Source organism: Cyprinus carpio, chromosome A13, assembly GCF_018340385.1.
Source record: "Cyprinus carpio isolate SPL01 chromosome A13, ASM1834038v1, whole genome shotgun sequence".
Classification (NCBI taxonomy): Eukaryota; Metazoa; Chordata; class Actinopteri; order Cypriniformes; family Cyprinidae; genus Cyprinus; species Cyprinus carpio.
Genome location: NC_056584.1, coordinates 19,910,050 through 19,924,876, shown reverse-complemented (window position 1 = coordinate 19,924,876; position 14,827 = coordinate 19,910,050). Strand labels below are relative to the sequence as shown.

Genomic DNA, 14,827 nt, shown 5'->3' with positions numbered 1-14,827 from the left:
TCAGAAATCATTCTAATATGCTGATTGCACAACATTCTTATTATTATAACTGCTGAAAACAGTTGTGCTGCTTAATATTTTTGTGGAAGTCTTTACTGACACTTTTGATAAACTGAATGCATCTTTACTGAATAAAAGTATTAATTTCTTTAAAAATAAAAGAAAAAGAAAGAAAAAACTGACTGACCCCAACATTTTAAATACTTTTGGATATATATACCAATAAATATTAGCTACACATTCATAGTTGGCTAACTATTCTGACAGCTATAGGTAACTGCAATATCTGCAGAGGCACAAAACCATGACTAGATTGACCTTGAAGAATGATATATTCTGAAATATATCAAATATTAGGCAACAGGTTAAAACTCTGGAGACATTTCAATGTCTGTGATATTTTTAGTAGCATTTTCACCCCAAACCCAGGTTAATATCTGACCCTGTTGCAAAGAAATCCTTGTTGAGTATTACAACATCCAGCCTTCACTATAGTCTTTGAGGTGTGTGGTGTAGTAGTAAAATCTGGGTCAGCAACTGAAAAATCTGAACTTTGCAAAGGATGACTCATGAGCTATCACTTCTGCAAGGTATGTAAACCCAGATTAATGATTTATTCTTTAATTATTGACATTCAGAAATTCTAACAGCCCAACTTGGGGGAAAAAAATCCTTGTTGTTTATAGGAAAATCAAGGATGGACACACATTTCAGCAGAAGAGCACAAACACACGCGCAACAGGATGGGCCTCTCTCCATCAGTTTACCCCCACCCTGTGTGTCAGAGGGTCTAGCCGGTCTGGAGAACAGATGTCAAGTGTCTTTCCATCTCCTTTGCTACCAACACAGCAATGTGCTGCTCCAAGAAAACATCTGTCTAAGCACTGACCATCAGCAAAGGGGCCCCACGAATTGGCTCATCCGCCCTTTGAAACTTGCAAGTCTGTGTGCCACTCTAACTGCAAAAGTATTCTGAGCCCTGCCAGATTCCTCTCCCTTTTTCTACTTGATCAACAGCAGTAAATGAGATCATTTTGAAATGTTACTGAGATGTGAAGTGTAAAATAATTATTTAGCTCTGCATACCACCTTTTCATCGATGCAGATTTATTTGCTTAATCAGAAGGTAGACTGTCCAAATAAACATCTTTCAAAGTTCAAGTTTTGTTGGAAAAAAAAACATGAACCCCTTTGAACCACACAAGTTCAGAATACACAAGTTCAGGACAAGAGCTGCAACATTTGTCACACTTTTTTGATGTGGGCTCTCAGACGACCCATGAAGAACAAACAAATGCAAATAGTGACACATCTCGTCCCCTTCATCCTCACATTCTTGAAAGTGAAATTTAGAGGAGGGAAAGAAACCCTCATACTGTTACATCACCTCTCAACTTAGAATCTACAATAAGTTCATTAGCACTATAATTACTAAACAAAAGCAAGCCTATTGGATTTTACAAACTACAACCCATTAATCACTTTTAGTTAAGTGTTTTAAATTTAATTTATCACGCTTAATCACTCAAGTATTTTGCAGAAATGATGTCGAGTTGAGTAGAATACTTCTAAGGTTTTGAGTTGAAAGTCTAATTTCAAAATGCATGTTTTATCCAGCAGTATTCATTAATTATAATATTAAACAGTTTGCTCAAACTTGTCTTAAATTGGTTTAATTTTGTGAATTGTGTAATTTATAGATTCCATATATATGTGTGTGTGTGTGTGTGTGTGTGTGTGTGTGTCATCTAAATTATTTTTTAAAACTATTTCCCACCTCTGTATTCATGAGCAACACAGGACAGATGAAGACATTTGGTGTTCTGTTGATGAGTGCACATGAGGCATGATGGGACATGAAGGGTTAAATCGGTGGGGAGGGGAAGTGACAGCAAACCAAAAGAAGAGGGGGATATAAAAACACCAAAGGCTTCGTGGCCACGAGTCTGGCTGTGTTTGTGCTGGACTAAAGATACAGAACGACAGAAGGGAACACACGGACGCGCGCGCACACACACACTAGTACTGAGCTGTGGTGTCGTGTGTTATTTGACAGCGCGCTTTTACGCAGAAGGTGTATGTGGATACTCTTGCGCAAGAGCAGCTCATACACCCTTTTGAGGAGGACAGAGCTCAGATTAGTTAGTCAGAGGAGGAAAACTGGATCTTGATCACACTGAAGATTGGCTTATAGTGAACTACACTTCATCCCTAAAGACGCAGTGGCATTTGGAGAGGATGACAGCACTTTGCGCAAAGCATAGTAGCGCAACAATGTACCCAAACCAGAAGTTTTATATTAGACGTGGAGGACAGACCACGAGAATTTGAAGTGGTTTGAACTGGGAGACGTTGTGTTTTATTTTCAAACATAAGAATGCTGCAGGGTCTCAGAATTGTGTACTTGTGCCAGTGTCCCTGATTTACCTGCGCACAAGTAAAAGTTTTTCCTCATTGAAAAAGTAAAACTTTATATCTCGACATCTGCTTGCTTTTGCATTTTATACTAATGTTAAAAGAAAAGTAAATACCTCAATGGAACTGGACACAGCTTTGGAGTTTGTGGAACTTACTTTTCTGTTTTTTAAAGGTAATTCAAGTTATTTTTGGACATCAGGATTATCCAACTTTTAAGAACAGGAGCTACAGATCCCTCATTGATCTGGTCCGTTTTCAAACGTGGAGTGATTGGGCTTCTTTGAGATCATTTCTAGCCAGTTAATCTTTTTCCCGTGAGTATTGCTCTTCTGGACCCCGACGTGGCTCCGCAGTGGTGTGGCGGCTCCTCGTCCGCGGCGGATCCGGAGATCGGAGTGTCTGCAGCGGCAGGAGGCGGCAGCGGAAGCCCGGCAGTGGCGGCGGTGGCGCAGGGTACTAAGAGCGCGCGAGTGAAGAGAATGGTGCGGCTGGCGGCGGAGCTGCTGTTGCTGTTGGTACTTCTTCTTCTGACGTTACACATCACGGTGTTGCGGAGCAGCCCACTGCAGCACGGAAATGACACTGTGAGCTCGGAGCAGGACTCTCGGTTGGCGGAGGTGAGTTAATTCCAACTAAATACGGGTAAATTGTATGAAAACACGTCCAGATCATATGTCTCTCCAAAATCAAAAGAAATGTTATTTTTACATTAAGAAAGTAAGACCATCACAAGACAAAACAAAACACTCAATAAAGAAATATATAAATCTATCGTGTCGCCATTACGATAATATAATTTCATTTGACTGATTAGTTTATGTGCCTTACAGTAAATAAATTAAAAACATGACTTTCACCATTTCTGCATTGCATCACTGCATAGATAGATAGACAGATAGATAGAGATGGTCAATCAAAGATAACATCATTATTGGTAATGTTGCACAGATTTATGCAGTGTTTTGTATCTAGTCAGGTTTTGACATATATAGTTCAAACTGAACTGGGGTTCAGCCAAGGTCAGAGATGGTCTCTTTCTCTCTAGTTGACTAGCTGGAGGCTATCGTTTATCACCACTGGTCCATCAGTGTCACTCAAGCATCCTGTTATTATGTTCTTGCTTCAAACTGTGCATTTGCCAAGATTAAAAAAGGAGAAAGCCAAATATAGACCCTATGTGTTGCACAGCATGATTGTGGCCCATTAAAACAGAGCAGGGTGACTTCAGAGCTACAGAAAACATACTCAGTTTAGATTTGCTTTAATGATGTTAGCCGAGATTAGACCTGGTTTTAATGAGTCTGAGCAGTTTTCAGCTAAAAGTGTTCTGCCATCTGTTTACGATGCAAGTGCAATTCTCCCAGAGACCAGACCAAAGGGTCAAGAAGGGTTTGAGATCAACAGGGCTTTGTTGGGTGCATTAAAAACCCTGTGGCTGGCTTTTTGATGTATTTTTAGCTTGACACTGAGATGCCTTTGTCAGTCTGCAAACACTGGCATAACACCTTGATGAATGTGTGTTAATCCACTATGGTGGCTGTCTTGAAGAGGAACATCAGAAGCAATGAGATTCAGCTGATCAATTAAATTGTGTCTTTTTTATTATTATGCAATTATTCCACAGCTGTTTGACTATTAAGAAGCTGAAATCCAAATGTTTGTATTTCAACAGTCTGTTCACTGGTTTTACCGCAGTCAGTGGCTGCTAAAGGAAGTGAATGAATCCCGAGCGAGTCTTCACAGTTTAGCCCCGGAGGTCAAGTGTGTGGTTTTGTGCGGAGTCTTGGGACAGAGCTCACTTTTCTGGGAACACGTTTATGACATACACGGCTGTTGGAAATATGTCTGGAATGTACACAGACTGTGTCAAACATAACCAGGTTTGGTGGAGAGTTGGGGGTAGCAGTGAGGACTGGAGGCAGAAGAGTTTGGTGATGACCAATTAAGCCTCACTGGCAGCTTCTGATCTTGAAGAACATATTGCACAGATGCAGTAAGAGAGCCACCAGCAACAATGCAAATCTTTAAACATTCCCCTTTTTTTCTCTTTTTTTAATGATTTAATCTATAGGATTAATGGTGTCATAGGCAAGAATGTAATATTTGATAATAATATTTGTAATATTTGGATTAAGAAAAAAAAAGATAACAATTACCAGAAATTAAATATATCGTATAGCCTAATACATTTATTATTAATACACTAACACCGTCTCTTTTTTTTTTTTTTTTTGCAAGATATGATTTTTTTGTAGAGCATTCATATTGAGGGAGACATGTCCTAATTAGTAGTCCTAAAATTCAGCAATCAGAGCAGGGTTTTCAATGTCATTTTTTTATTTTTATTTTTTTTTTTTACAAGAAACAATCTTGAAAATTGGGTTAAATAATTGTCCAGACTATAAGAAGGTTTGTATTTCCTCTCAGATAAAGTCAGAAAAACGAATATTTTACTACTTCATATAGGTGTTGCATTGAAAAGCCTTTTGCACTTTGTGTTTAGCCTTCGTTTCCTGTCCAGTCTCCTGGGAAGACCCCCTGAGAGGCTCTTAATTGAAATGCTGTCATGCTCCTTAAGCAAAGGGAATGAAGAGGAAGCAGGAGGTGGAAGTAGTCAGTAATGTGACGGGGGCATCTGTATGTCACCCTTGTGTCTGTATTCCTAGTTAGAAACCCATGCGGTTTGAAGAATGATGTGTAATGTCTTTGTAGGTTTTTGTAGGAACTGTAAAATGTTCTGTCATGACTACAGTTGTTCATGGTACCTTAGGCCCATTTACACCTGATATAAAAAATTAATCTCCAGCAATCTTAAACACCTAATATATTTTGTTCATTATTTAACACTCACATACTCGTGTTGTTTTGGGAAGTTTAGTTAAATGTACCAGACATTGGTTCATTTGTTTAGTTAAATGAACCAGTTTGCAAAGCTATTCACCGGTTTTTTTTTTTTTGGTTTTTTTTTGACCTGAGCAACTTTTTGTTAGTAGTCTATAACTACTTTTTCAAAAGAGTGGCAATACAATAGTTAAACCACTTTAAAATGAAGTAGCTTGGAAAACAATAGTTTCAAAGTAGGTCCCCAAAAACTGTTGGACAACGTTTGTTCCCTTTACCAAAAGCGAAATGCATTCTACTCTATACTACTGCTGTACACAGCACTCAGGCAGCCAAAAAATAAATAAATAAAATGGCTTGAGTGAAAAAGAGGGAAGAGAGAGAGACAAAAGATTGATGGTGCCCTTTGATCTTATTGTCTAGCTCAGTATGCATGATTACAAGCTACTTATAGCTGTCCAATTGTGGAGTAATTGCCCCCTCTGTGTGTATGTGACAGCGAACACATGCCTTGGCAGTCTGAAGAGAAAACAATTACAAACCTCTTTGACAGGGAACAGTGTATTTTTTGTCAGCCAGTGAGGCGCACAACAATTTTGGAATATGGGCTCCGCTCTATATCTATTTCCAGAGTAGAAGAGTGTAGGACTGCAGCCAGAACTGCTCTCTTGAGGGAAGACAGAAACTAGGCTTTGACATCCCTTCAAATTAACTAAAGAACTGTTTTTTTTTTTACTTCATAAAACAGACAGGAGTTTTGTTTTTCAGACAAGTGGCTGCACATATGAAGAGGTCATGGGGTCAATATTATTTGTGGTTACTGCATTTATGTGGTCAATTGTAAATAGCTCACCTAACGATTAATATTCTGTAATGATTTAATGGTATTTTTTACTATATACACATAGGGTTTTTTTGTTTGTTTGTTTTGTTTTTCAGGAAAGACACATTAAATTGATTCAAAGTATAATTATAATGTTTATAATGTTACAAAAGATTATTTCAAATAAATGTGGTTGAACTTTCTATTCATTCCTGAAAATCCTGAAGAAAAAATGTAGCATGGTTTCCACAAAAATATTAAGCAGCACAACCGTTTTCAACATGGATAAAAATAAGAAATATTTCTTAAGCACCATTAGAATGATGTCTGAAGGATCATGTGCCACTGAAGACTGGAGTAGTGAATATAAAACAATTGCAAATATAAAAACAATATAATATACAACAAATACAAAATATAAATGTAAAATACAAGACAATATTTAGTAACTGAGTAATATTGCATATTTTTGTTTAAATAAATGCAGCCTGTGTAAGCATAAGAAACTTCTTTCAAAAACAAATCTTACTGACTCTTTTTTAATGATAGTGCATATTTCCATACTACGAAAGTAATAACCATAAAAAAAGGGGCAAAAAAAAATCATGAAAGTAATACTTATGATCCAAAAGCCTTCTGAAGCAATATTCTAGCTGAAATGACCCCCCCCCCCCAACATTAAAGACAGGAAATAATATTTAAAATAATGATTACAATAAATAATTAATTTAACAGTTTTTTTTTTTTTTTTTAATCCTTTTAAGTGACCTGGTCAGGCTTTTGGTGAATTGTCCCTCTGTAGGCTTTAAATGGTGGGCTATTATCATGGTGCTCTCTCAAGAAAGTCTCTGGTGTGTGTGTTTATACTATGGGGTGATAAGGAGCAATGTAGCACCTGTGGGTAATTAGGCCATTTGAGGTGAGATTGAGTGAGTGGAGCTGCTAATGTCTTTAATCTCTCTCAGTGTAAACAAACAGTTCTGAGCTGAGCCGGGTGAAACCAGTATTGTTTCCATTGATCTCTGTCTGTAAGGTCTCTTTTGTGAACATATGGCTGGTTAAAGGGGTGTTAAAGATGTCTGGGTTGCAATCGCACTTTTCAGGTGAAAAGAAAACGAAGCTGGTGTTTGGGTAGCAATATTTAAAGCGTTTCTGGTCATTGTCAAAGTTTATATCATAAAGTCCTTGGTTTTCCTGTTGATTAACTTCCTGAACAGATTCGATGAACAAACCCTCTCGAAAAACAAACAAACATTGTAGCTGGTTTGTTACTGGTCCAAGGTTGTCTACCAGCACTAACCAGGGGTGCATTTCCCAAAAGTCAGTCATTACCATTAGAGTTCAATGGAACTTGCGACCATAGTTAGCCAATGATGCTTTCTGGGAAACGCACACAAGGATTGCCACGACGGTCAAAACCCAGCTGATAGTCAATTTTATAAAACATCTAGAGCAACTAATGATCATAGATGATTAGCTTGGACTAGCTTACGACCACCATTCCATTCTAATGAGCTCCTTCTGTCAGTGAAATCTGATTGAGACTTGAGCCACTTTTAACCACCCTCATCCATATTTACTATATGTCGGGATGGTGCTTTTTTCTTGCTGGAAAGTTACACAGTGTAAATATACTTCTACACTGAGTCAGACATCAATTGTAGAATGTCCCCTGAGGTCAGGGTGGAAACAAGCTGAAAATTGAGATTAATTTTTGAATCTGTGACAACAAAGAGTCAAGAATTATATACAGAGGGATGATTCACACCCAACAGCTTCCTTTGACATTTATCTTTATTCAGAATGATTCAAGTCTTTGATTATCTGTGAGCCAGCTGGTGGGTCACACAAAAACTGGGTCACAGGTTTGTTCTGATACAGCAGGGAAGAACTATATGCTAAATAAAAACAATAAAATGCATCTTGCATATATAGTTAGCATGATAAAAACGTTTAAAAGGGAAAATAGTTTTCTGAAATGTTGAAGCAAAAACCAACTGATCTAATTTTTCTGTGGTTTCTGTTATTGTTTTATGCAGAATAATGTCAATGCAGAAAGCAGTTCCTCCGTTCAGTTGGGGCCGGGTGACAGACAGTCCCGGGTGCCTCATATTCCAGCGTCTCAGCCCTGGGTTCAGAGTCACGGGACAGGGGGCAGCCTGCAGAGAGATGGACCAGGAGCTTTTCTGCTGGACCTGCAGAACTTCCCTGATCTTTCCAAAGCTGATATAAATGGGCAAAACCCCAACATTCAGGTAGGAAGATGCTCAGAATCCATGTGTTTTCCTCAGATTTACCAAATCACTTGCAATGTTCATTAGTGTCACACATAATATAATATTTAGTATTCACGTATAATAAGGTTTTACTCAGCACGTAATAAACACATTGTGTAGTCTTTGTATATTTTATATGTCTTGGTTTAAAAAATAAAAAAAATAAAAAGACAGTAATAACAGTTTTAACAATTTAAAATAGCATTACTCTATTTTCATATATTTTAAAATGTAATTTTTTTCTGTGATGCAAAACTGACTTTTTAGCATCATTACTCCAGTCTTCAGAGTCACACGACCCCTCAGAAGTTTTTCTATGCTGATTTGCTCAAGAAACATTTCTTATTATTATCAGTGTTGAAAACATTTGCTGCATCATATTTTTATGTAAACTGTGATTCGCTGTTTTTCATCAAAGTATTTTTTAAAGTATTTAATACTTTTATGCAGCAAAGACACATTGAATTAATCAAAAGTGACAGTAAAGACATTTAAATGCTGTTATTTTGTTTTTTTCTATTAATCAAATAATTCTGAAAAAAGGACAACTATTTTCAGCATTGATAACCATAAAAACCATTTTAATACTTTTTAATATATCATAATAATTGAGCAACTATAATAATGGATAAAATTTGAATTCTTAGGAAAAACTTAGAATTGGGTAAATTAAATATATAATAAAATTTAATTAAAACAAAATAATGCAAGATACTTGCAAGATACTGTATATTCTCTAATTATTTTACACATTTTGCTTCTCAAAAAAGGTTCTATGGTTCTAGGTTTTAAGCATGTTTAGATTTTTGTATTAGACAACAAGTAAAAAATAATGAAGAATTTTTTTTTTTTTACTGTGCACAAACACAAAGACTTTTAAAGGAGACATGGCTGACCAAGCACATAAAGTAAAATCTCAGCAAACAGAACGTGTCAGAAAGCACTGATGCACATCAGCACTTCTTTTCAAGAAGAGAGCCTTTTGGTCCCCCCGCTTTCTCTCTCTCTCTTTACACACACACACACACACACACACACACACACACACACACACACACACACACACACACACACACACACACACACACACACAACCTCTAACATTCACCTAGCCAAGTCTTAGTAACCACATACACCTGCACAGCACTGGCTTCCAACTAATCCACCACAGGCTTGATCCACATCAGAAGTAAAAACATGTGAATCTTGAGCAGGAATGGCAGAAAGGATAAAGTGTATCGATGTCTTGAGATGGCACTGTGTGTGTGTGTGTGTGTGTGTGTGTGTGAGAGAGAGAGAGAGAGAGAGAGAGAGAGAGAGAGAGAGAGAGAGAGAGAGAGTGTCTCGGGTGGGGGTGGGGGGTATCTTTGATCCAAAGCATCATCTGGCTTTCATGGTCTTAAGGAGGCTGAGAAGCCCTTTGAACTTGATGTTTAGGTGGAGAGACCGAGGGGAAGAGAGGCTGAAGGAGGGGAAGCCCACCCCTTGCCCCAATCTGGGAGGCACATGTGTTACTGGTGGGGTGTTTGTGGGGTGGGGGGTGTCACTGCAGTATGGCAGCCTCTCAGAGCAAGTCACAGAGCATGACCATGACCTAAGCCAACATCCATCTGGACCTCCACAAGATCATACTACCCCTCACTGTTTGATGTTCCACAAAAACCCTCTCTCAGAACAACAAACACACTTGATCTGTATGATTATTCTCAACATGTGCAAGTAAACAAATTAGATTTGCAATAAAAGGGACCGATGCAGACTGCAGTGTTTGATTTAGTTTTATAGCACAGCATGAAATTACTGTTTTGAAATGTTTCTTACAAAAGGAAATTGTTGGAGGTATGATAGTATCAAATGGTAATACCATAGTACTTTACTGGAACATTAAAATAAATAAATAAATACAAAGTAATTGTATATACAGTGTATATATATATATATACATATATACATATATATATATATATACATATATACATATATATATATATATATACATATATATATATATATATATATATACATATATATATACATATATATATATACATATATATATATACATATATATATATACATATATATATATACATATATATACATATACATATACATATATATATATACATATACATATATATATATATATATATATATATATCAAAATATAAATCAAATATAAATCAAAATTGTTATAGATTTCAAAATATTTCAGATATTTTTAAATATCATGTGAAATATTATCACACATATCAAAAGTACAGTTTTTTCAATTTCAAATATATTTTTCTGTTTTAATATATTTTTAAAAAATTTATTTATTCCTATGAGGTCAAAGATGAATTTTCAGCATTATTACTAAAGAAATCATTCTGATATGCTTGAAACACTTCTTATTATTACCAATGTTGAAAACAGTTGTGCTGCTTAATATTTTTGTAAAAACAGTGATTCTTTTTCTTCTTTTCAGGATTATTTTATGAAAAGAAAGTTCTAAAGAACAGCATATATTTGAAATAGAAATCTTTTGTAGCATTATTAATGTCTTTACTGTACTTTTGATCAATTTAATTTGTCCTTGCTGAATAAAAGTATTCATTTTATTTAGGATTATTTAAGTAAGCATGAATATCTAATTCATATGATATATTTGAGGTATTAAATCCCTGCAATAATAATAATAAGTGATATTTGCCTCATTAAACAGATCTAATGATGGTATCCTTTAAAATCTTTAGGTTACCATAGAAGTGGTGGACAGCCTGGAAAGTTCGGAGCCAGAGAAGGGAATACGCAAAGAAAACAAGCCTGGCTGGGCGGCTTCTAACTGGAGGAACTGGTGGCAGCGTTCGTCTTCCTCATCTTCATCTTCTGCGTCCACCCCAAAAGGGCCTGACGAACAAGAATACCCCTACAACAGCAACACGGAGGACAGCAACTTCGTCAAACCGCTTGGAGACTGGGAGCAAAGAGGGTCTGCTGCCACAGGAAGCAGATCCCAGACTGAATACGGTACGTTGCAGACGAGCGTGTGTATGTCTTAATGAAGGGCTCTGCAAAGCATAAATATGGCTCTGCCGTGAGGTGATGGAATCTGTAATTTGCGCTTCAGAAAATTTACACTGTCACTATAACAAGGACAGCGCTTCTTACAGAGTCTGTGATTGTAGGTTGCTTCCTGTAAGAGACTAAGATTCCTGTGTGGTGGAGCCTGTCTCCATGACAGAAAACACTCCTGAACATCAAAGCAGGAGAGAGAGAATCCAGATCTGTTCCTCCAGTCTAATAGCTCTCTTTCTGTCTTTTTTGGTAAAGTGGAGTTAAATGAGTGAATGTGTGTTGCTGTCAGAGACTGCACTTCCTGTTAAACGCATTCTTACCCTGTCACCACTTGCCTAAACACTTTTGTTTGAGAGGAACTCTCTTTGATTATTGTGTTAAGTTAAGACCAATCCATAGTTAAAAATTCTCCATATAAATGTTCCTCATGACTAACACGTGACTCATTCCTGAGGGTTTGCCATAGCTGCTCTTGATTGGTTTATTCGTTTCCGTTAGCGGTTGTGTGGGGAGCTGTGGCTCATGTGGGTTTCAGACATGTTGTTGCCTGTGAGTTGGCCCTCACTCGACTGTGACCATGCAGTTTAATGGTGCCGAAAGCAATGTTGTCTTTTTAAGACCAAAGGTCTTTGTTTTTCTCTCATCAAGGAATATAGATTGTGGTGGCTTGGTTGGTTTGTGTGTATATACACTGCCAGAAAACCGAACGACCAAACAAAATATTAAACAAATCAAAACTTCCTTATAATTTAGTTTTTTTTTTTCAAAGTAGCCACCCTGGGTTTGTCTGCTTTTCTTTCATTATCTGATTGAAGAAAGAAAAAAGTAGTTTAAGAAGTTCAAAAAGTAGTTGGAAATTGGTTTGGCTCATTCATTCACCCACTCCCATGTGTATGAGCCAATTAGAGAGGTATGCTAATGGTATAGGCCAGCAGACAGAGTTTGAGTGCCTCAGGTATTTGAAACATACGGTCTATATTAGATCTACGCAGTGGGACAGTACAACAACATGACCTGTGCTTGAAATCATGTCATAACACTCAAGTGCCGGTGAATGTGTGAAATATATATATATATATATATATATATATATATATATATATATATATATATATATATATATATATATATATATATATATATTGCCTCTCTTATAGACTACATAGACGGGGACGGTGACTGGAGTGGTTGGACACCATGCAGTGTATCCTGTGGAAACGGCAACCAGAAGCGGACCAGATCATGTGGCTATGCCTGCACAGCCACAGAGTCACGGACATGTGACATGCCCAGCTGCCCAGGTAAGAGAGCCTTTCTTTGAACCATCCTTTGGAAGTTATACAAGCAAACTTCTGTTCCCAGATTATCAAGTGGCATATGCAACCAAAACATACATCTTCAAAAAAAATGGCACTGAATAAATCACTTTCTTATGTACAGGGATTGAAGATGCTTTCAAGACAGCAGCGACGGAAGTCAGCCTTCTTGCTGGCACTGAAGAGTTTAATGCAACTGAGCTCTTTGGAGTTGGTAAGTTTTTTGTAGTTCTTTGCAGCCTCATCATTTGTAAATGACAAAAAAAAAAAAATAATTGTACTTTGTAGAACAAAGAGTATTTATTATTATTAATTTTTTTTTTTGAGACAATGACAATAACATTATTTACCGTGTAAAAATGAAAATGTCTTTGTACTCTTTTAAACTAAAGTTGCTGCTATCTTAAAACTCGTCAATGCTGCTGTCCATTGTTGTTACAGTCTCCGCTATTTTGTTGTTGTGGATGTTCCATCTCTTAGCTTTATTTTTCTACTGTGAAACAACAGCCCAGGCCAGTTCTGTCACCTTGTGGAACAACTGATTAGTACAAAACCACGTCAATATGCATGTGTGACCTGCATATACTTTACAAAAATTACAAAAAATTCCTTTTATCCCTAGCCATCGACAGTAGATTTTAGAGACATAAATATGTGATTCTGATTGAGATGTTGGATACTCCTCCTCAGATACAGACAGTTGTGAACGTTGGATGAACTGCAAGAGTGAGTTCCTCAAGAAATACATGAGCAAAGTGGCCAACGACCTACCCAGTTGCCCCTGCTTTTACCCAACGGAGGTGGCCTACAGCACCGCAGACGTCCACGACGCCACCACAAAGCGCAACTTCCGCTGGAAGGACGCCAGTGGACCAAAGGAGAAGCTGGAGATCTACAAACCCACTGCTCGCTATTGCATCCGCTCCATGCTAACGCTGGAATCCACCACACTGGCGGCCCAGCACTGCTGCTATGAAGACAGCATGAAGCTCATCACACGAGGCAAAGGGGCCGGAACACCCAACCTCATCAGCACAGAGTTCTCCGCTGACCTGCATTACAAAGTGGACATCCTACCATGGATCATCTGCAAGGGTGACTGGAGCCGCTACAACCAGGCTCGACCTCCTAATAACGGACAGAAATGTGCAGAGAACCCTGGGAATGAGGACTACTACAAACAGTTTGAGGAGGCCAGAGAGTTTTGAGCTGAGCTGATGCTATGAACCTTCTAAAACAGAAGCAGAACTCATTTTGAAATCTGGCTGTGTGATTGAACAGGACTTGCTATGAGAAACAGAGGGCACAGCCAACAACAAGCACAGAAGAACTTCATATGGTTTCCCTCAGAACCTCTGGTTGGTCTTTTCATGGAAAGAAAAATACCAAGTAACTCATCGTGGTTCTCTTTGTATTGTTTATCTATATTACTTGGGATATCAGATTTTTTTATAAGTAAAAGGGAAAAAACTAAAGGGAAGTCATATCAGGAATCACCCCACTAATGATCAGCTGACAGCGGGAAAACGTGCAGTGGGAAGCCCTCTCCTCAGGATTCTTGGACAGATTCAAGGATATTGGATACAGTATTCAGGTTCCTGTGTAAACATGCATATATTTGTTTAGCTGGATGAACAGTTCCTATATAATGTCCTGTTGTATCACATTTCATTTTTTGCTAAAGTATTTATTGAGTCATAGTTGTGTGTCGATGGTAGGGGGTTTTGCGTATAGATGTATGGACACATTTTGAGTGCTAAATAAATAGTTCATGTCACATTAAACATTAAATGTCACTGTCTCTAAATGTGTTAAATTAGCAGGAGATGATTCTATAGGAACCGCAGAGGTTGAAGGGTCTTTCACATTCTATGACAGTCAAATAAAACCTGTCCTCAGATATTAAACACTTTAAGCCATTCCACAAGACTCCTATTAGTTCTATCCAGAAACAGACCTAAGCTCAGCTTTTGATGTCTGATGCAAAATACCGCCCCCCCCAAACAGGGATCAAATTCTTTTTTGCAAGCTTGCTCATATTCTCAAATTCCTCAGTAAGTTTTCTGCTACAAGTTTTCTACAAATCTACTTTT

General features: G+C 37.5%; 1 protein-coding gene across 1 annotated transcript; it reads left to right on the top strand.

The window, feature by feature from the left end:
- Positions 1 to 1,832: 1,832 nt before the first annotated feature.
- LOC109050253 (isthmin-1-like) lies at positions 1,833 to 14,417 on the top strand. Its single transcript, XM_042769228.1, has 6 exons — positions 1,833 to 3,035; positions 8,122 to 8,337; positions 11,097 to 11,370; positions 12,576 to 12,719; positions 12,859 to 12,948; positions 13,425 to 14,417. Exons 1-6 carry the CDS (start codon positions 2,898 to 2,900, stop codon positions 13,940 to 13,942), a joined length of 1,380 nt encoding a protein of 459 aa, XP_042625162.1. The 5' UTR covers positions 1,833 to 2,897; the 3' UTR covers positions 13,943 to 14,417.
- Positions 14,418 to 14,827: the final 410 nt, after the last annotated feature.